Source organism: Oncorhynchus kisutch, linkage group LG19 (genome assembly GCF_002021735.2).
Source record: "Oncorhynchus kisutch isolate 150728-3 linkage group LG19, Okis_V2, whole genome shotgun sequence".
NCBI classification, from domain to species: Eukaryota; Metazoa; Chordata; class Actinopteri; order Salmoniformes; family Salmonidae; genus Oncorhynchus; species Oncorhynchus kisutch.
In genome coordinates this window covers 39,501,399-39,523,745 of record NC_034192.2, presented here as the reverse complement: position 1 = coordinate 39,523,745, position 22,347 = coordinate 39,501,399, and the positions used below count along the sequence as shown (strand labels likewise).

The 22,347-nt window shown below is 39.0% G+C and overlaps 1 protein-coding gene across 2 annotated transcripts; it reads right to left on the bottom strand.

Moving 5' to 3' along the window:
- Nucleotides 1–9,235: 9,235 nt before the first annotated feature.
- On the bottom strand, nt 9,236–13,681 carry il21 (interleukin 21). 2 transcript variants are annotated; one of them, XM_020452692.2, is made up of 7 exons: nt 13,538–13,681; nt 13,321–13,418; nt 12,994–13,035; nt 10,325–10,438; nt 10,184–10,222; nt 9,875–9,955; nt 9,236–9,762 (listed from the first exon to the last, which is right to left on the bottom strand). In XM_020452692.2, exons 1-7 carry the CDS (start codon nt 13,638–13,640, stop codon nt 9,742–9,744), a joined length of 498 nt encoding a protein of 165 aa, XP_020308281.1. In that variant the 5' UTR covers nt 13,641–13,681; the 3' UTR covers nt 9,236–9,741. The 2 variants fall into 2 exon arrangements, with proteins under 2 accessions (XP_020308281.1, XP_020308282.1); XM_020452693.1 differs by having other exon boundaries at nt 13,321–13,613.
- Nucleotides 13,682–22,347: the final 8,666 nt, after the last annotated feature.

Below are 22,347 nucleotides of genomic sequence, written 5' to 3'. Positions count from 1 at the left end.
ACTAGCCTACCTGGTTAAATAAAGGTGTTCTCAACTAGCCTACCTGGTTAAATAAAGGTGTTCTCAACTAGCCTACCTGGTTAAATAAAGGTGTTCTCAACTAGCCTACCTGGTTAAATAAAGGTGTTCTCAACTAGCCTACCTGGTTAAATAAAGGTGTTCTCAACTAGCCTACCTGGTTAAATAAAGGTGTTCTCAACTAGCCTACCTGGTTAAATAAAGGTGTTCTCAACTAGCCTACCTGGTTAAATAAAGGTGTTCTCAACTAGCCTACCTGGTTAAATAAAGGTGTTCTCAACTAGCCTACCTGGTTAAATAAAGGTGAAATAAATAAAAATAATAAAGTATATAGCTCCATTCTTGTGTATTTTATTCCTTGTGTTAATATTTTTATAATAATTGAACTCTGAATTGTTGGGAAGGGCTCGTAAGCAAGCATTTCACGGTAAAGTCTACAACCGTTAAATTTAGCGCATGTGTCAAATAACATTTGATAACCCAGTAAAATCACATTTTGACTGCACTGCCTCTTTAAAGAAGGTTCAATACTGCAGCTTTTGCAGAATGTCAGTTTTAGTAAAAAAAAAAAAGTTTTATCTTTCACTTTGTGATGTGTGTAGCGATATCTGACTACAATGGGAATTCTGCACTAACCAACGAGGAAAAACCCACCATCTCCAACCACCACAACCTGTCCCACTGGAGAGACCACTAGGGGTTTACCAAAACCACTGACACCTGCTTGTCAGCCTTCCAAAATGTTGTGGCATGTTAGACATACTTCTGTGGTTGAGTCGAGAATGTTTTTCATTGCTGCAAAAGGAAACTATTTGTTCTTTCAGGTGTACTGTTATGAGACAGGGAAACAAGGCCAGAGATGATGCTTGTGCAAGTTGACTTACTTCTGCTCACCACAGGAGCCTCAGTTAACACTAAATATCCCCTTCTATTGACCCCTAGTTTGATTTCAGTAGTAAACCCACCTTGGTTTCAAGTGTTTGTGTTAGCAGACATGGAGCACACTTGATAGAGAGAGGTTGACAATATTTTGGCTCTCTTGAACCCCCCCCCAAGGCTGGGAATTCCTGTGTTGGCAAGGTAGCTCAAAAACATGCTGCACCTGTTAGTGTGAGAACTGACAGGCAAATATTGGTTACCCGTGTTGCATGAGGTGAAGTTCATGTTTACTTTATATGCATACATTGGAAACCTTAGTAGCACGTTGTAAAACATTTGACACAGTCAATGGGTTTATGGTGTACAGGCTAAATGAGGAGCAGCTATACCCCTCAGATGTCACTGGTGTTAAAGATTCCACTCATCAAAAAATCTCTGCACACAGTGCATTATTCTGTCAAATTTATAGGGGCATTTTATTTTTCTTCTTTTCGTGGCTTTTTTCAAATCCTAAATTACAGGATGAGCTCATATGGCCCTTGCCTTTTGGGTCTCGTCCTGTTAGAGAGGTGAACCCTGCTGAACTACACCCACAACCGCAGGGTCTGTCTACTAAAGTTCTTCATAGGTCCAAAAAGGATCTGTCCCAAAATGGATCTGTGGCTTTGCTACCCTACCCAATTTCAATAAATGAATTTGTAAAAGACAGACCTGTTCTGAATGGAATCGAGAACAGTCAGACCCATTCTGAAAAGGCCCGTAGAAAAAGACTCAGTTTGCCAGTTCGGATGTGAAAGACCCGTTCCGATCAAAGAGTAGAAAGAGAGAGCGAAAGAAACCTACCAGGCACTGCCAGTGTCATCAATAAGCTAGTGTTATTGGCCAAATGATCCACAGTCAGTGTCCTTAAACTGCCTATACATGTTTTTTTTAAATATACACCACTGTTCAACCACTGTACACCACTGTCACTTAGAAATATCCTTGTTTTGAAAGAAAAGCAAATGTTTTTGTCCATTAAAATAACATCAAATTGATCAGAAATACAGTGTAGACATTGTTAATGTTGTAAATGACTATTGTAACTGGTAACGGCAGATTTAAAAAAAATGGAATATCTGCATAGGTGTACAGAGGCCCATTATCAGCAACCATCACTCCTGTGTTCCAATGGCACTTTGTGTTAGCTAATCCAAGTTTATCATTCTAAAAGGCTAATTGATCATTAGAAAACCCTTCTGCAATTATGTTAGCACAGCTGAAAACTGTTGTTCTGATTAAAGGAGCAATAAAACTGGCCTTCTTTAGACTAGTTGAGTATCTGGAACATCAGCATTTGTGGGTTCAATTACAGGCTCAAAATGGCCAGAAACAAAGACATTTCTTCTGAAACTCATTAGTCTATTCTTGCTCTGAGAAATGAAGGCTATTCCATGCGATAAATTGCCAAGAAACTGAAGATATCGTACAATGCTGTGTACTACTCCCTTCACAGAACAGCGCAAATGGTCTCTAACCAGAATAGAAAGTGGAGTGGGAGGCCCCGGTGCACAACTGAGCAAGTGGACAAGTAGATTAGAGTGTCTAGTTTGAGAACCAGACACCTTACAAGTCCTCAACTGGCAGCTTCATTAAATAGTCCCCACCAGTCTCAACGTCAACAATGAACAGGCAACTCCGGGTTGCTGGCCTTCTAGGCAGAGATGCAAAGAAAAATCCATACTCAGACTGGCCAATAAAAAGAAAAGATTAAGATGGGCAAAAGAACACAGACACTGGATAGAGGAACTCTGCCTATAAAAGTTTTGACTTCCTGTATATTCTGCTGTTCATAGTGAACCACAAAATCCAGCATTCATAGCGAATGCAGATACCGCCCCACTAGATACCCACAAACTTGCAGAATTGTTTACTTCGATTGACCAACATGCAGTAATCTCAGAATCTCTCTACGCAAGATGTTTTTGAAAACGTTTGTTTTTCACTAATGTTTATCATGCCCGTGTGGTGTTCTGTTTGTCTGGCTGTGCGAACACAACATGTAAAGTGTTAGTCCCATGTTTCATGAGCTGAAATTAAAGATCTCAGAAATGTTCCATATGCACAAAAAGCTTATTTCTCTAAAATGTTGTGAACAAATTTGTTTACATCCCTGTTAGTGAGCATTTCTCATTTGCCAGGATAATCCATCCACCTGACAGGTGCGGCATATCAAGAAGCTGATTTTTAGACAAGATTGTAATTGTAATTGTCTGGTCAGTTCTTTCAGTTCTGCCCAAAGGATTGTGTTAGTGTTCGCTACCCTTTCAAAAAAGCCCGCCTTGGGGAGGGACAAGCCAGACCTCGAAGCACCGCTCCACACTAGTTGTAATGTTTCAGAGACTGGAACAATGTGTCAGCTTGTATATTTAGCAATGGATCTGCCAATAGGAACATTGCTGAAAGAGGTCCAATGGCTCTATCAAAAAAGGACAACAATATCAACAAGAAGAAAATGTATAGTGCAGTCAGTATAACATAGAGCCCCCCCATCCCCTCATTAATACACCGGAAGCTGTAATATGATGTTTCACTCAGCGCGTGAAACCCAGACCTGCCTTCCTCCTGGGCGATTATGTGTGAAACACATCTCACTGACCTAGAAATTCCTAGAACATGATGGATACAAACCCAGATTCTCCAAGGGTGTGAAATTCCCCTTTTTCTACTTTAATTATATATTTTTTTTCAGTTTTCACAAGTATGTGGTACATTTTCGCAACTCTTAATAGAAAACTCAAATCAGATCATCAAAAAGGCAGTTTCAAAACTCTAAGCACATTTTCAATTGACTAAGTACAACACATAACTTAATCAGTGGCTCAGTGACTCGTGTTTGCATCTCAATGTGAAAAAAACTGTTTGCATGTTCTTCACAAAGAGGGCAACAGATGCTACTGAGCCAGATGTCTATGTGTCAGGGGAGAAGCTCCAGGTGGTATCCGATTTTAAGTACCTTGGCATCATACTTGATTCCAACCTCTCTTTTAAAAAGCATGTGAAAAAGGTAATTCAAATAACCAAATTCAACCTAGCTAATTTCCGATTTATACGAAATTGTTTGACTACAGAGGTAGCAAAACTGTACTTCAAATCTATGATACTCCCCCACTTAACATACTGCTTGACTAGTTGGGCCCAAGCTTGCTGTACAACATTAAAACCTATTCAGTCTGTCTACAAACAGGCTCTCAAAGTGCTTGATAGGAAGCCCAATAGCCATCATCATTGTCACATCCTTAGAAAGCATGAGCTCTTGAGTTGGGAAAATCTTGTGCAATACACCGACGCATGTCTTGTATTCAAGATCCTCAATGGCCTGGCTCCCCCTCCACTCAATATTTTTGTTAAACAGAAAACCCAGACATATGGCAGCAGATCCACAAGGTCTGCCATGAGAGGTGACTGTATAGTTCCCTTAAGAAAAAGCACCTTTAGTAAATCTGCATTCTCTGTGAGAGCTTCCCATGTCTGGAATACACTGCCATCAGACACACATAACTGCACCACATATCACACTTTCACAAAATGCTTGAAGACATGGCTAAAGGTCAATCAGATTTGTGAACATGGTCCCTAGCTGTGTGTTGCCACTCTCCATGTTGTCTGTTGTCTGTAGCTTGTGAGGTGTGGAAACACTTTGTTGCTTTTATGAATTTTGTCTTGCTGCTTTTTGTTTTATGCTGCTCTGTCTGTATGCTACGTCTTGCTTGTCCTATGTTGCTCTGTCTGTATGCTATGTCTTGCTTGTCATATGTTGCTATGTCTTGCTTGTTCTATGTTGCTATTGTCTATATTGTAATTGTTTTTAATAACCTGCCCAGGGACTGCGGTTGAAAATTAGCCGGTTGGCTAAAACCGGCACTTTTACTGAAATGTTGATTAATGTGCACTGTCCCTGTAAAAATAAAAATAAACTAAACTAAACTAAATCTAGATATACATGTTTGACATAGCATTACATGTTCACATAAAGTAATTGCCTTTCCAAATGCAATGCTCACATTAATATTGATATGTGTAACGATATTCGTAGGTGGTAGAAGGTGAAGAGGACTAAGGTGCAGCGTGGTACGTGTTCATGGTAAATTTAATGAAGAAACTGAACACTAGAACAAAAAAGCGAACGACCGAAACAGTTTTGGTTGGTGCAGACACACAACAGAAAACAACCACCCAAAACCAGAGTGGGAAAACAGGCTACCTAAGTATGGTTCTCAATCAGAGAGAACGATTGACAGCTGCCTCTTATTGGGAACAATACCAGGCCAAACATAGAAATACCAAACATAGAACAAAAACATTGAATGCCCACCCCAACTCACGCCCTGACCAACCTAAAATAGAAACATACAAAGGGAACTAAGATCAGGACGTGACAATATGATTCTATTCTCATTTTTAAAATAAATGTTACTATTACTTAATCTGTGGTCTTAATTGATAAATACTAAACCATTTGGTAAACCTATAGATTTTAAACTGGTTTGTCCACTACAGATTTTGAGAGCCACATAGGCCAACATTTTCATAATGTCTCCAAAGTAGGAACGTATAGTATGTTATACAGTGCATTTGGAAAATATTGACCCCTTCACTTTTTCCACATTTTGTTACGTTACAGCTTATTCTAAAATTGATTGATGAGGATTTGATTTAATCTACACACAATACAAATGATGACAAAGCGAAAAGTTTGCAAATATATTAAAATTAAAAAACAGATACCATGTGTAAATAACTGTTCAGACCCTTTGAGCTCCGGTGCATCCTGTTTCCATTGATCATCCTTGAGCTGTTTCTACAACTTGATTGGAGTCCACCTGTGGTAAATTCAATTGATTAGATATGATTTGGAAAGGCACACACCTGTCTATATAAGGTCCCACAGTTGACAGTACATGTCAGCAAAAACCAAGCCATGAGGTTGAAGGAATTGTCCATAGAGTTTCGAGACAGGATTGTGTCGAGGCACAGATCTGGAGAAGGGTACAGTGGCCTCAATAATTCTTAAATGGAGGAGGTTTGGAACCACGAAGACTCTTCCTAGAGCTGGCCGCCCGGCCAAACTGAGCAATCTGGGTAGAAGGGCCTTGACCCAATGGTCACTCTGACTGACAGAGCTCCAGAGTTCCTCTGTCGAGATTGGAGAACCTTCCAAAAGGGACAACCATCTCAGCAGCACTCCACCAATCAGGCCTTTATGGTAGAGTGGCCAGACGGAAGCCAGTCCTCAGTAAAAGGCCCATGAAAGCCCGCTTGGATTTTGCCAAAAGGCACATGAAGGACTCTGGTCTGATTCTCTGGTCTGATGAAACCAAGATTCAACACTTTGGCCTGAAAGTCAAGCATCACATTTGGAAGAAACCTGGCACAAATTCTACGGTGTATAATGTTGGTGGCAGCGTCATGCTGTTTTTCCCCCAAAACCTGCTCCAGAGTGCTCAGGACCTCAGAATGGGGCAACGGTTTCCCTTCCAACAGGACAATGACCCTAAGCACACAGCCAAGACAATGCAGGAGTGGCTTCGGCACAAGTCACAATGTCCTTGAGTGGCCCAGCCAGATCGAATCTGATCAAACATCTCTGGAGAGACCTGAAAATAGCTGTGCAGCGACGCTCCCCATCCAACCTGGCAGAGCTTGAGAGGATCTGCAGAGAAGAATGGGAGAAACTCCACAAATACAGGTGTGCCAAGCTTGTAGCGTCATACCCAGGAAGACTCGAGGCTGTAATCGCTGCCAATGGGACTTCAAAAAAGTACTGAGTAAAGGGTTTGAATACGTAAATGTGTAATTTCATTTTTTTTTTTTTTACATTTGCAAAAAAAAATCATTATAATAATGTTTTTGCTTCGTCATTATGTGGTATTGAAAGGCTGGTAATGGCTCACATCAACACCATTATCCCAGAAACCCTAGACCCACTCCAATTTGCATACCACCCAAACAGATCCACAGATGATGCAATCTCTATTGCACTCCACACTGCCCTTTCCCACCTGGACAAAAGGAACACCTATGTGAGAATGCTATTTATTGACTACAGCTCAGTGTTCAACACCATAGTGCCCTCAAAGCTCATCACTAAGCTAAGGACCCTGGGACTAAACACCTCCCTCTGCAACTGGATCCTGGACTTCCTGACAGGCCGCCCCCAGGTAGTGAGGGTAGTTAGCAACACATCTGCCACGCTGATCCTCAACACTGGAGCTCCCCAGGGTGCGTGCTCAGTCCCCTCCTCTTCTCCCTGTTCACCCACGACTGCATGGCCAGGCACGACTCCAACACCATCTTTAAGTTTGCAGACGACACAACAGTGGTAGGCCTGATTACCGACAACAACGAGACAGCCTATAGGGAGCAGGTCAGAGACCTGGCCGGGTGGTGCTAGAATAACAACCTATCCCTCAACGTAACCAAAACTAAGGAGATTGTGGACTACAGGAAAAGGAGCACCGAGCACGCCCCCGTTTTCATCAACGGGGCTGTAGTGGAGCAGGTTGAGAGCTTCAAGTTCCTTGGTGTTCACATCAACAACAAACTAGATTGGTCCAAACACACCAAGACAGTCGTGAAGAGGGCATGACAAAGCCTATTCCCCCTCAGGAAACTAAAAAGATTTGGCATGGGTCCTGAGATCTTGGCAAAACTGCCTGCCATCCAGGACCTCTACACCAGGCAGTGTCAGAGGAAGGCCCTAAAAATTGTCGAAGACCCCAGCCACCTCAGTTATAGACTGTTATCTCTACTACCGCATGGCAAGTGGTACCAGAGTGCCAAGTCTAGGACAAAAAGGCTTCTCAACAGTTTTTACCCCCAAGCCATAAGACTCCTGAACAGGTAACCAAATGGTTACCCGGACTATTTGCATTGTGTCCCCCCCCCCTCCCCAACCCCTCTTTTACGCTGCTGCTACTCTCTGTTTGTCATATTTGCAGAGTCACTTTAACTATGCATTCATGTACATACTACCTCAGTTGGCCCAACCAACCAGTGCTCCCGCACATTGGCTAACCAGGCTATCTGCATTATGTCCCACCATCCGCCAACACCTCTTTTTACTGCTACTCTCTGTTCATCATATATGCATAGTCACTTTAACCATACCTACATGTACATACTACCTCAAAAGCCCGACTAACCGGTGTCTGTATATAGCCTTGCTACTGTTATTTTCAAATGTCTTTTTACTGTTGTTTTATTTCTTTACTTATACACACACATACCTTTTCACACTGTTGGTTAGAGCCTGCAAGTAAGCATTTCACTGTAAGGTCTAGCTACTACACCTGTTGTATTCGGCACACATGACAAATAAACTTTGATTCGATATTGTGTGTAGATTGATTATTTAATCCATTGTAAAATAAGGCTGTAACGTAAAACATTTGGAAAAAGTAAAGTGGTCTGAATCTTTCCGAATGCACTGTATACCGTAATGTGACTATCATGACTTTACTTCACAGTAAGTTTTACTGTCAAAACATCTGATATTGACTAGATCAGTTATGTACTGTATGTAAACATGTATTCAAAATTAAGTTCCTGAGGTGGGGTTCACACTGCTTTACTAAAATTGCATTGGCCAATACAGTACTGTAATACTATAATATATGCAATTTATGTAGAAGACACTGTTATACAAAGTGATAACAGTGACTCTACACATTTGTATGTGACTCCAGTGGGAATCGAACACACAACTCTGGTGTTCCTAGTGCCACGCTCTTACGAACTGAGTCACGTACAGGATCACTACAATACATAAATATGATATTGTAAAATACAATGCATGATTACAATACAGGTGCAAAATGTATGATTGTCATCCCCATGAGTGTCCCACTCTCCCTCAGGCCATGGATGAGGCAGGCAATGATTTCAATCCAGCCTTAGATTCGCCTTGACAAAAGCTTTTTCCCCAGGTGCATGAACAATGAGAATATTTACTGAGATGTGGATGAGAACCGTTGGCCAAATGCTCAAGACGGGCTTGATGCAAACTAGTTTCTTTCTTTTCACTCTTTTCCTTTGTTTACTGTCATTTTGACTGTTAGCCTACATTTGACTACAGTAGACCTACTCCTATGTTGTAATTATATCTGAAAATCAAAATGACGATCACAAATTGGACATTTTTGAAATAAGATTTTCAGTGCATTTTGATGGGTAGTACAAGTGTATATCCTAAAGTGAAAATAGTGTAATGTACTATATTACTTTTACAATTACTGTTGCTGTGAATGAATGGCCCCAATTTGATTTGTAATTGCAATTTAAATAATCAGAACACATATACAATATCAGTTATTTAATATTCTTACATTAAATTACAAAAAACAACAGTATAGGATCATCAAAAATGATGAACAAATACTTTTTCTCCAATTTCATAATTTCTTCACCTTTTCAATCGATTTAATCTCATTGTGAGATACTTATTTTTGATTTAATAAGATGCATAGTATGGAGTAATGGGTGAGACATATTCACAACTAACAATGTGAATAGTATACAAACATACAAACATGTTCATGTGAATAAATAAAGAAATATGAACAATCAAATGATAAACTGCATGGACATCTTCTTGCACTATAGGGCACCAAAAAGGCTGTCTTGTAATAAAAAAAGAAATTACAATTCTTTAGCTTGAGTAGGATAACACCATTTCATAAATAAATATTACATAAATAGAATAGTAAGGTGACGGTAATGGCCATGCCTCTGATGTGTTCACAGAGTAGTGTCTTCTACACATTCCCATGTCTTTTCCCACGTTCCCCCCCCCCAATCTTTTCCTCACGCCAGTCTACTGATGGCCTGAAAAACATATTTTGGTAGTTAGCACACTGCACACTACAATCATTTGCTGTCGTTGAAGTGTAGATGACATTGTTGTTAAAAGTCTGACTTATTTATAAAAAACGGATACCTTTTGAAGCAGAGATTCCAACTGTTGTACACATTTCTGGCTGTCCTTTGGATATGAATCACATCCTTGGCAGACTGTTTTCTGAGGGAATAAAGGAACACAGAAAATGTTAGTTGGCTCTCACAATTTAATTTGTTTTCTGGATAAAATGCTCATTTGAAGTTACTCTTGGATTTGGACTGAAAATAGGCCTAGTAAAGTAACTATTACCCTTAACATACTTTCCACGTTCCCTCAAATGATTACGTTCAATAAGGATGATCATGATGACGCTAATAGTGTAATTAGGAAAATAATGGCAAGGCTCACCTCTCTCTCCTCCTGACTGCAGGAGTCCAGACTTCCCAACTAAAAACCGAACAAAGCAGCATGTTAATATTTTTCCACACAGTTTTGCTATGTACATTTTTATATAGATATACATTTTTCACATTTTCTTAAGTGACTCACAATCATTCGGTTGTTGAGGTTTTTGATAACTTTACGCTGAAGGATCTTATTTTTGGCCTTGAGATGAGGTACCATCGCCCGGAAGCACTCCAAGGCAGACTGGGAACAGCACTCCTGTAAAAAGCAAAAAGAGACACTAAATTATGGAATGGAACAAGACTGGTTATTCTCCACTAATTAAACTAGTTGAGGCAAATCAAATTGATTGTATTTTGATACTCTGTTACACTCGCATGTAAACTTTGTAATGTGGAATAGGAACCACATGAGGGCGCTGCTGTATTTAAGTGATAATACGCACGAATCCGGTGTTTATAGGATATATTGGCACTGGTGTTTCGTTTTGGGCTGGCAAACCGTGCGAATATATCCTCCAAACACCGGATTCGAGGGCATTATCATTGTTCTACAATGGGTTACCAACATATTCAAATAATGATTGAAATATTTTCATTAGGGCTATTTTTTAGCAATTTATTCATACTATGTTATCCTTCCACAATATGTAGCCCCGACACAAATCAAGGGTTGCTACCCAAGCCGACTGGTCATACGTTCTATCGGTTCAGTTGCCAGAGACAAGACCAAGTCGTTGTCTTTTCTTTCGAAATCCATGGATTCGACCCAATCACGTTTACTTCGTGCCAGCTCTTAGCTGGGCATTATTGCTTAATTAAGCAACATACAATCTTCAAGATAAATTAGCCATTCATCACACTGCTACATTTCATTAACCTGAACTTCTCCCCGAATACATGCAATATTTCCAGTTCATGCCAGCCAAATGTATTCTATTGAGCCACATACACCTAATGCCCACAATGCCTATACTTCATAACATAACCCGATCTCAAGTATGTTGGTCCTCTCATAGACATAGTTAAGTTGTAATAAGTCATACCTTTTCTTACAATTTATATTGATTGTGTTATCATTTGCTACAAAACCTTGACACACAAGGTTATATTCTGCTTATCAAGGGAACCCTGGCACATCACATCCACACCCCGACAAAGAAACAATCATGTTTCTACCAATGTATCCCATACAGAATAATATGTTCCCCCGCTTCACTGAGATTAAGTAGAGAGATGTTTTCACTGTTGTTACTTGCTGCCTGTTTCCAGTTTCTCCACTTTGACTGGGTGTTTCACAGAATAGAAAATAACTCTCTTTGCTGACATGACAACACATGTTCCATGTGGAGGCTTTCATTTGTCTCTACCATTAGGCAATGATATTTTCCCCATGCGGGGAAAACTTTTGAGTCTCAAACAATAACTGTTAGACGGCTACACTCTTAGAAAAAAAGGGTTCTAAAAGGGTTCTTCGGCTGTCCCCGTAGGAGAAACATTTTTGGTTCCAGGTAGAATACTTTTGGGTTACATGTAGAAGCCTCTGTGGAAATGGTTCTACATGGATCCCAAAAGGGTTCTACCTGCAACCAAAAAGGTTTCTTCAAAGGTTTTTCCTACGTGGACAGCCGGAGAACCTTTAAAGGTTCTAGAAAGCACCTTATTTTTCTAAGAGTGTACAGACACAATTTTATATTTAGTGTCAAAACGATAACATGGAAACCTTTTGATGGAACGTTTACCTATTTAACATTGGTGACAGACTGGTTCCATGGTATACTAATGAAATATTTGGTTAAGTTTAGGACAACTACGTTCAACTAACTTTTAAGATATAGTCAAACATTTAGTAAAACCACAAGGAATTCTTATTAATAAGGAATCTTTAACAGCACAGTAGCACAGTTTGTCTCTTGGGGATAAGCCACAGAGACATGGTAGTGTGATTACTCATTACAGTTCTCCTAAATGTGCACAAGAGACATGGAGCTCACTTTCAAATTGACTCATTCATGCACAGAACTCTGACAATAACACATGCCAAACTGGATTGACTGTCAGGGCAACTGATAAATAGCTGAAAGAAAAATCATTCTCTTATCAAGTGTGTTTTTATTTTTTAAATGATGAAAGAGTTTGTGATTCTGAGTGTGTGGGCCTCTACTCTAATCATATGTTAACACTGTAAATGTGTTACACCTGCTAAGATAAAACCAACACATGTATTTTTTTATTGTAGATTGTCCATTAATACTTTCAGTTAGTTTATTTGATTTAGTTATTCACATATCGTAAAACCAATTGACCCATGCTAGTAATTTAGCTGAAAAGTTTTTAGTAAAACAAAATAGTTTTCCATGAAAAGATGTAGTACTGTGTACCTTTCTACTGTCTCCACATCCTGTTATAATGACTAAAGGATTACTAAATGAATTACTTCAAATGAGACTATTATATTAAACTAAGTATTTACTCATTATTGGTGATATAGCTAATTAACTATACACATAATTTATGCAAATCTATTACACATGTAATTGCACTCTTTATTGCTTTATAGTATTGTTGATTGTGTCATTTTTTACCATAATGTATCACACCAGTATTTCCTGACCTCACAAGACCACATTTGCCTGCCCTAGTACTAGCATCCTACATTGTGCCATAGACAGTAGGTGGGAGAGCATAAATGACAGCAACCCCAATAACAGCGGTCATTCATTGTTTGTGAGTTATCTGACTGATGTCAGCATGAGCTCCATATGTTTGCAAAGTAAATGAGCTATAGTAGATTTCCCTTTAAAAATCACTTACTTCCGTATCCATTGAAGGAGCGTTCGACATCACACTGTTGTGCTGCAAGACGACAACAAAAACATTTTGGTACTGAGATTGCATTTCATACATATCAGCCCCAGAGATGTAGTATTACCGTTATGGTAATTCTTTCTGAGCCATTCACAGCCTTTATAAATGTAAAAAGGCAATAGATGCATTGCAGTACACAGTATAATGCATAATAAAACATGCTATAATCATTCATCAAAGCTCATGGTTTCTTGCAAGAGTCCATCGAATACATTAAGTGCTTATAACGCATAAGCTTTGAGAAAGTGCTAAATAAATTGCAGGTTGACCTACCGTCACACTTTTGTTTAGCGCTTTTAATTCCTTTATTACTTCAGTCAGCTTCAGGATTCTCTCACCCTTGTCTGCATCCACCAAAACACAGGTGATGGCTAGGAGACAACAAACGAGCAGCTTCATCTTCTCTTAACTTTCTTTAACGATGGCACAAATTACCCAAAGGATGCTGTTCAAAGCGTTGACTGGTAATGTGGACAGGTGTCTAACTTACCTATATATTTGTCCATCAGGACACAGGAAAACCACGTTTGAGATATTGGAAAACTGTGGAAAGTGATTGAATGAGTAAACACATTTTCTTTTCCACTGGCCATTACCACAACGTGAGCTCAGTTGCATCAAGTGGTGGGTGCGTGGGGCGTACGGAAGCGAGAGTGACAACGAAAGCATACTTTCTGCACACAAGGCAGGAAACTACAGAGCAGATTCACTCTGAATCAGAGGACCGATACATCTAATAGGTTTTATAGGTAACAATAGCCTAAATGTATCTGCAGACACATCAAATAGCTGTTTGTGTGTGGTTGGCCTCCTACACAAGCATAACTTGTAGGAACAACAGGAAATTATTTGAAGGACTACAACAATGACAATACAATGGCTAACGGCACTCCACCATATTTCCCTCTTCTGGGAGGATATACGTTTGTACCAACAGAAAGGAACCCTTGAAACCAGACTCTCACCTGAAAGCTACCCCCAAGACTGAGGCCTGCTGTTTATTACTCCTGAAACCTAATTCAAATTCAGCTTATGTTATATTATCAGTGTCTTTCCTTGTAGTATTGCTCATTTTGGGAAATGTATAGTTTTGAATATTATGGTAGAATTCCGCATCAATCCCACAGTGGTGAAATCTCAAACAACTCCATAGAAACCAGTGAAAGCTGGAGAGAGGGCTGTTGATTTCAAACAGACATACGAGCTAGGGGGTGATGTTACAAGAGTGTGTAGGACCCTGGGTGAAGTTCATCAGCACTGTACTTTCTGTGTATTGTCACGTGTTATGATTGCATCTTTAGGTTGGTGTGGAGGTCGCTGAATCATAGATTCACTAGTCAATAAGAATGTAATGAGATCAGTCTTACATCATCTGTGGTGGCTGAGTGTATTTCAAAACACTTCACAATTTCACTTAATTCATACGTTTTAAATTGAACAAATGTCAAATAAAATATACAAATCATACTTTTATAATTTACCCAATGTTATTAATTTGATAATCAATCTTGGAGAAAAATGCTTGTGTTTTTTACTTGGGGAACGCATCTTTAATGAAATATTTGTCATTATAGCAGTACTTTAACACTTCAGCTGTTATTTTTTACCTCTTGTCATTTTTTGTTGTTGTTTGATTCCAAACGGTGTCGTAATAATTCCCTGTTGGGGAAAACTGAACAATCATCACCATGATTTCAGGTGAGATAACCTCCAGTGTTAGTCACACAGGAAGCTGTGTAGTGTCCAAGTGTGCGTAAGCCGGTTTCTGCAGCGTCAGCGGTCTGAGGTTACCTAAGGAGTTCCATCCTCTTACGGAGTGGATGCTGTACTACTGGCTTCTATCTGAGAGGAGGAAGTGAGCTTGTGATAGATTCAAGAGAAAACCCCTCCTTCCTGGTCTTTGTTTCAGCATAAAGGAAATAGTGGGTGGGGACTGGGCCTATGAGCTGTGAAGCAAGTAACACTAGCAGTACTCATAGTGTCATTATATAGGGGAAAGGCAATGGCGAGCACCCCTTATCGTCCTGTTGGAAGGTGTATCTCTGTAGGACTGTTATTTCATTCCTAGGGAGTCCATTTAGTTGTCTGAGAGTTGGTTATCACTCATGGAAGGGATTTCTGTCCTCAGGTAGACACGAGATGAATCACAACTTTCCTCGTCCAGTCATGTGAATCTACCAATACGACCTGGTGTGATAGTGTGCTATATGCTAGTGTGAGCAGTTTGGCATTGAGGGAAGGTAGCTGTCTTAGAGAACTCTGTCACTGTGAAATCAGAGTGAGAGTTGTTTTCTGTGGTCAACCATGTTAAACGCAGTGCAAGACATGTGGCTTCATTACAGGTGTGCAGACAATTTTCATTAACCGTAATAAGGAACTAGATACTGAACTACTCTTCATTACTTTCAGAACATTTGTGATAGTTAATGTACACAGTTGATGTACACGTATTTTGTGATAGTTAATGTACAATCAAACTTAGGGTGGTCGTATAAAATGTTTGATTCAAAAGAATAGAGAGAGAAGAGTTGATGCGCGTGGATCGTGTATGTGCATTAACACAGGGATTCAAAATACAACTGTATGGCTCTTGCTCAAGGGATCACATGTTTTGTCATCTGTTATTATCAGGTGCTTGGAAGTAATCTGCCCAGAGACTACAGATGGAAATAAACGGTTATATATATATAAATCTGGTGCAACGCACAATTTCTCACTTTTCTGATAAACATATTATATAAGTCCTTGAAGGGAGGGGATAAAATAAGTGAGACTCCTGAGAAATATTACTCACCCCTTTCTTGACAATCAATCCTTTTGATGGTAAAATAATTTATATTGTTAGTCTTTAGTTGATATAAATCTCTAAGTAAATGAGTTTGTGGTCATACTAAACAACCCTAAACAGAGTAAAATAAAGAATTACAATGACAAATCTAAGAGCTAAAATCTAACTTCAAATTTGAAGTTTAAATCTATGGATATTACTGCAGTTTTTTGTGTACACTCCCCTACATATTTATTTGGACAGTGAGGCTTAAACTTTGAATTTGGCCCTACACTCCAGCATTTTGGGTTTGAGATCAAATGTTTCATATAAGGCGACAATACATAATGTCGCCTTTTATTTGAGGGGATTTTCATACATATCTGTTTCACTGTTTATGTTTTGGTTGTGTTTCAGATTATGCTGTGACCCGTAGAAATGATTGTAAATAAGGCATTGTCATTTTGGAGTTACCTTCATTGTAAATAAGAGTAGAATATGCTTCTGAACACTTCCTTCATTAATGTGGATGCTACCATGATTACGGATAATCGTGAATTCATCTTGAATATTGATGAGTGAGAAAGTTGCAGAGGCATAAAGATCATCCCCTCCCCCCAAAAAACACAAACCTCCTGTTATTGGTAATGGTGAGAGGTTAGTGTGTCTTGGGGTTAGGATCTTTGTTCGTCTGTCACTCATCATTATTCAGGATTCATTCAGGATTATCTGTAATCATGGTAGCATCCACATTAATGTAGAAGTGTTCAGAAACATATTATATTTAAACACAATACATTATTTACCATTCATTTCTATTGGGCACAATAATAAACTGCAAATGGATCCAACAAGTTGGTCGTCACAAGCTTGTTGTAGTAATTGTGTTATAGGAATATGGGCCCAAATACTAAACCTTTGACTACTTTAATACACATACAAGTGAATTTGTCCAAATACTTATGACACCTTCAAATGGGGGGACTAGATACATAAATTGCTTTCAGAAAGTATTTACACCCCTTTTCCCACATTTTGTTGTATTACAAAGTGGGATTAAAATAGATTTAATTGTAATTTTCTTGGCAACGATCTACACAAAATACTCTGTAATATCAAAGTGGATGAAAAATTCTAACATTTTGAGGGAAAAAACGATCAAATTAGATAAGTAGTCAACCCCCTGAATCAATACATGTTAGAAACACCTTTGGCTGCGATTACAGCTGTGAGTGTTTCTGGGTAAGACTCTAAGAACTTTCCACACCTGGATTGTACAATATTTGCCCATTTACTATTTTCAAAATTCTTCAAGCTCTGTCAAATTGGTTGTTGATCTTTGCTAATCAACTATTTTCAGGTCATACCATAGATTTTGAACTAGATTTAAGTCGAAACTGTAACTCGGCCACACTGGAACATTCACTGTCTTCTTGGTAAGCAACTCCAGTGTAGATTTGGCCTTGTGTTCGAGGCTATTGTCCTGCTGGAAGGTGAATTCATCTCCCGGTGTCTGGTGGAAAGCAGACTGAACCAGATTTTCCTCTAGTGTTTTGCCTGTGCTTAGCTATATTCCGTTTATTTTTTATCCTGAAAAACTCCCTGGTCCTTAACGATGACAAGCATACACATAACACGATGCAGCCACCACTATGCTTGAAAATATGGAGAGTGGTACTCAGTAATGTTTGGGGCAAATCCAATACAACACATAAGACTTTGTATTCAGGACGAAAAGTGAATTGCTTTGCCGCATTTTTTGCAGTATTACTTTAGTGCCTTTTTGATAACAGGATGCATGTTTTGGAATATTTTTTATTCTGTACAGGCTTCCTTCTTTTCACCCTGTCAATTAGGTTAGTATTGTGGAGTAACTACAATGTTGTTAATCCATCCTAAGTTTTCTCCTGTCACAACCATTCAACTCTGTAACTGTTTTAAAATCACCATTAACCTCATGGTTAAATCCCTGAGTGGTTTCCTTTCCCTCCGGCAACTGAGTTAGGAAGGATGCCTGTATCTTTGTAGTGACTGGGTGTATTGATACACCATCCAAAGTGTAATGAATAACTTCACCATGCTCAAAGGGGTATTTAATGTTAGCATTTTTTTTACCCATCTCTCAATAGATGCCCTTTGCGAGGCATTGGAAAAACTCCCTGGTCTTTGTTGTTGAATCTGTGTTTACGATTCACTGCTTGACTGAGGGACCTTACAGATAATTGTACTGTCTGTGTCAGGTACAGAGATGAAATAGTCATTCAAAAATCATCACTATTATTGCACACAGAGTGAGTCCATGCAACTTATTATGTGACTTGTTGAGCAAATATTTACTCATGAACATATTTAGGCTTGTCATAACTAAGAGGTTGAGTACTTATTGACTCAAGACATTTCAGCTTTTTATTTTTAAATAATTTGTCAACATTTCTAATAACATAATTCCACTTTGACGTTATGGGATTTTGTGTGTTGTGTGTAGATCCGTGAGAACATCTCAATTTAATTTTAAATTCAGGCTGTAGCACAACAAAATGTGGAACATGTCAAGAGGTGTGAATACTTTCTGAAGGCTCTGTATGTATGAATAAATACTGAACTCAAAGGTGACAGGCTGTACTGTCACCTCATAGAAAACATTTGATCTCAAATCCAAAATGCTGGAGTATAGAGCCAAATGTACACATTTTTGTTTCACTGTTCAAATAAATACGTAGGTGAGTGTATTTCTGTTGCATTGGCTAATCATGTCATTATTGAACAAGGACAGGATTTTTCATTTTGCTAATATATAACAATTAATCATGAAATACAAACACTCTTGATTGTGACAGATATACTTTGTACTCCCACCTCCAGATATTTCCTACACTGCGGTCTCCTCACTGTAAAGTGTTAGTGAGCATTTCCGGAGAGGCTGACGATAACACTCAACATACTGGGCGTTAAGCCAAGATGACGGCTTGTGATTGTTTATTTGTTATGAATATTCTAAAAATGTTTTCCCCCCCAAAAATGGTGAAATCAAATAGGACTATGCAATCTGGAACTGTGTTGGTTAAGTTTGGTCAGGTGTGCCTGCTTTCAGAATGATTCCAAATGTGAAAACAGAACAACAAATGGCCAATATTACGGTAAGTATAGCGGAAGAATGAATTCCGTGGGTGGGGGATCGCCTCTGTTGGTCCTCTGCATTAAAAGGGAACCATTGGTTCAACCTACTCAGGAACATACATTTGATCACATAATAGGTACCTATGTGTGGCTCCAAAATGTTATCAAGGTGAAGGCTTGCTTCACTTAGATCAAATCTAAAACACAAACATGTCAACATATCTCTTTTATTGAACTGAAACCATTTTCCTACTGTGAATAAGTAATCACACAATCTACTACAGTCTGCTGCTTTGTTTTTCATTCATTTTTGTTTGCCAGTATGCATTATAGTATCAACTTCTTATACTCCTAAATTGAACATTCATAAATTACATACAAATCTCGTTCTGTTTGTTTGATTTGTCCCCCCCCCTATCTGATATTCCTTACGTTTTATTATGAAAGGAAAGGGTGACATTCACAGTTTAAACAACCACATACACAGTGATGAATAACCATCATGCAACAACAGCCATCATTAAACATGTTGCTCTGATAAATACATGTTTATTGATTAAGGATGGATATTTGTCCCATGTTTTATAATTGTACATCCTCTTGCAAAAGTGGTTTAATAAACACCTCAAACTCCACTGAATTATACCGATTTACAATTTCAAATCTGGTCTGTTTCTAAATACTTCAATTCAGCAAATGTAATATTTTCCAATAACGGCACCTCGCCAATTTCTAATACAGAGCTTGAAAGTGACCATTAAAATGATCTGGTGAGCTTTAAGAATGTCACATACAGTACTTTGTATTCAAGCTACTCTAGAAGGTTCAACAGAATGGGAGAGTTCCATAATAAAGACGTACATACATACCAGTAAGGAAATCAGCCTTTGTAAACCTCTACCAAGACCAATGTGCCACTTCTACTTTAGTTTATATCACTGTTTAAATAATTGTTGCTTCTAAATAGTCATAACAATGACACATACTTGACCTTTGGAGTTAACGGCTACCATCTTTTACAAGCAACGATGAAAGGGCAGTAGCACTTTGGTGCTTAGGAATTGGCTTGATTTATGGAAATAGAGAAAAAGCAGCCTGGGTGTGGGAGTCCTTCAACAACATGGCGAACTCAAGATTTTCAACCACAAGAATAGGGGAATAACACTAAATTTATCAGGGAGTTTTGTTTTTCACTGCTGCTAATTGCTGTTTATTATATATGCAAAGTCACTTTACCCCTACCTACATGTACAAATTACCTCGACTAACCTGTATCCCCGCACATTGATTCGGTACTGGTACCCCCTGTATATAGCCTCGTTATTGTTATAAAAACGTTTTTTTTTTATGCACTTTAGTAAATATTTTCTTAACTGCATTGTTGATTAAGGGCTTGTAAGTAAGCAGTTCACGGTAAGGTCTACACCTGTTGTATTCAGCACATGTGACAAATACAATTTGATTTTAGTCATAGTGAGACCAAGGTCTCTACAGATGAGCCCTGAATTACAGAAAATTCAGAATGCAAGCAGAAAAAAAACCCACGGTCATAACAAACCAGCACATTCATCAGTAATTAGGTCCTCAATCAGCTTTCTGAATTTCCCCAGAGGCACCGGAAGGTCAAATTTAAGAACATTAAAAAAATTGTTCCACATAAGGTGCAAGAAAACTAAAAGCTAATACTCAGTAGAGACCAAAGGAGTTTCCAGAATTATCCATCCCTGAGACCGGGTGTGGTAACTTTTATGTCTAATGTTTAGTAAAGATGTTCGGTACAGTGGGACTTTTTTGTAAAAGGGCTTTATGAATGAAAAAATAGCAATGTATCAACCTACGTGACATCAAAGAGGGCCAACCAACTTTCTGGTGGAGAATGTAGTGATGAGTACTAAAATTGTTGCCTGTACTAAAGCGCAGTGCACTACGATAAACTGCCTCTAACAGCTTTAATGAAGTGGCAGCTATGTTCATATAGATTATGTCGCCATAGTCTACAACCGATAGGAATGTTGACTGAATAATCTGCTTAATACTATTTAGCAAGAGGCAGAATCTACTTCTAGAAGAAACCCATTTTTATTCTCAGCTTCTGAACTAACTCATCAATGTGCTTTAAATGAGTTTTTCATCCATCCAGATGCCCAATATTTCTATACAGGGACACGCTAATTATGGACACCATTCATATTTATTTTTATTAGCTATAAACAACATATACTTAGTTTTACCTGCATTCAATACCGATTTCAGGTCAAAGTTTTCCTGTAATACAATGAAGGCAGACTGTTGTTCAGATAGAGCCTGGTCAACCGTGGGGGTAATCACATACGCAACAGTATCATTGGCATACAAGTAAGTGCAGGTTACAAGTCAATATCAAATCAAATTTATTTATATAGCCCTTCGTACATCAGCTGATATCTCAAAGTGCTGTACAGAAACCCAGCCTAAAACCCCAAACAGCAAGCAATGCAGGTGTAGAAGCACGGTGGCTAGGAAAAACTCCCTAGAAAGGCCAAAACCTAGGAAGAAACCTAGAGAGGAACCAGGCTATGTGGGGTGGCCAGTCCTCTTCTGGCTGTGCCGGGTGGAGATTATAACAGAACATGGCCAAGATGTTCAAATGTTCATAAATGACCAGCATGGTCGAATAATAATAAGGCAGAACAGTTGAAACTGGAGCAGCAGCACAGTCAGGTGGAAGTTGAAACTGGAGGACAGCAAGGAGTCATCATGTCAGGTAGTCCTGGGGCATGGTCCTAGGGCTCAGGTCAGTTGAAACTGGAACAGCAGCATGGCCAGGTGGACTGGGGACAGCAAGGAGTCATCATGTCAGGTAGTCCTGGGGCATGGTCCTATATGCCTAATGTAAACAGTAAAAAGTACAGGACCCAGAATCGAACCCTGCGGGACACCTTTCCTGATATCCAGGAAACCTGATCTAACACCATCAGTAGATACACATTGAGTTATATCTGTAATTTTTAAACCAGTTACATGCAGCCTGGACTAGGCCAATTGAGGAAAGCCTCTGAATTAACAGTGAGTGATCAACAGTATCGAAAGCCGTTGACAGGTCAATGAAGAGGGCGCCCCAATGTTGCCTTTTATCCATACAGTTAACCACATAATTTATAACTAGGGATGCAGCAGAGATAGTGCTATGACCGATGTACATTTAGAATAAATTTCAAAGATAAGATCTTAGCTGAGAATTAATGAAGAATTCTAGTATTTTAGCTAGGCAGTCACGTTTAGGAATAGGGAGATAATTATTTAGGTCACAAGGGTCATCACCTTTGTGAATATACACTACATGACCAGAAGGATGTGGACACTTGTCAAACATCTCATTCCAAAATCATGGGCATTAATGTGGAGTTGGTCCCCCCTTTGCTGTTATAACAGCCTCC

Excerpts from the sequence above, each read along its gene's own strand:
- il21 (XM_020452692.2), bottom strand. The coding sequence starts at position 13,640 with ATGGCCAGTGGAAAAGAAAATGTGTTTACTCATTCAATCACTTTCCAC. Across the intron at positions 13,419-13,537 it reads CCTGATGGACAAATATATAG|CCATCACCTGTGTTTTGGTG; the intron begins GTAAGTTAGACA and ends GTTGTCTCCTAG. Across the intron at positions 13,036-13,320 it reads CGCTAAACAAAAGTGTGACG|CACAACAGTGTGATGTCGAA; the intron begins GTAGGTCAACCT and ends GTCGTCTTGCAG.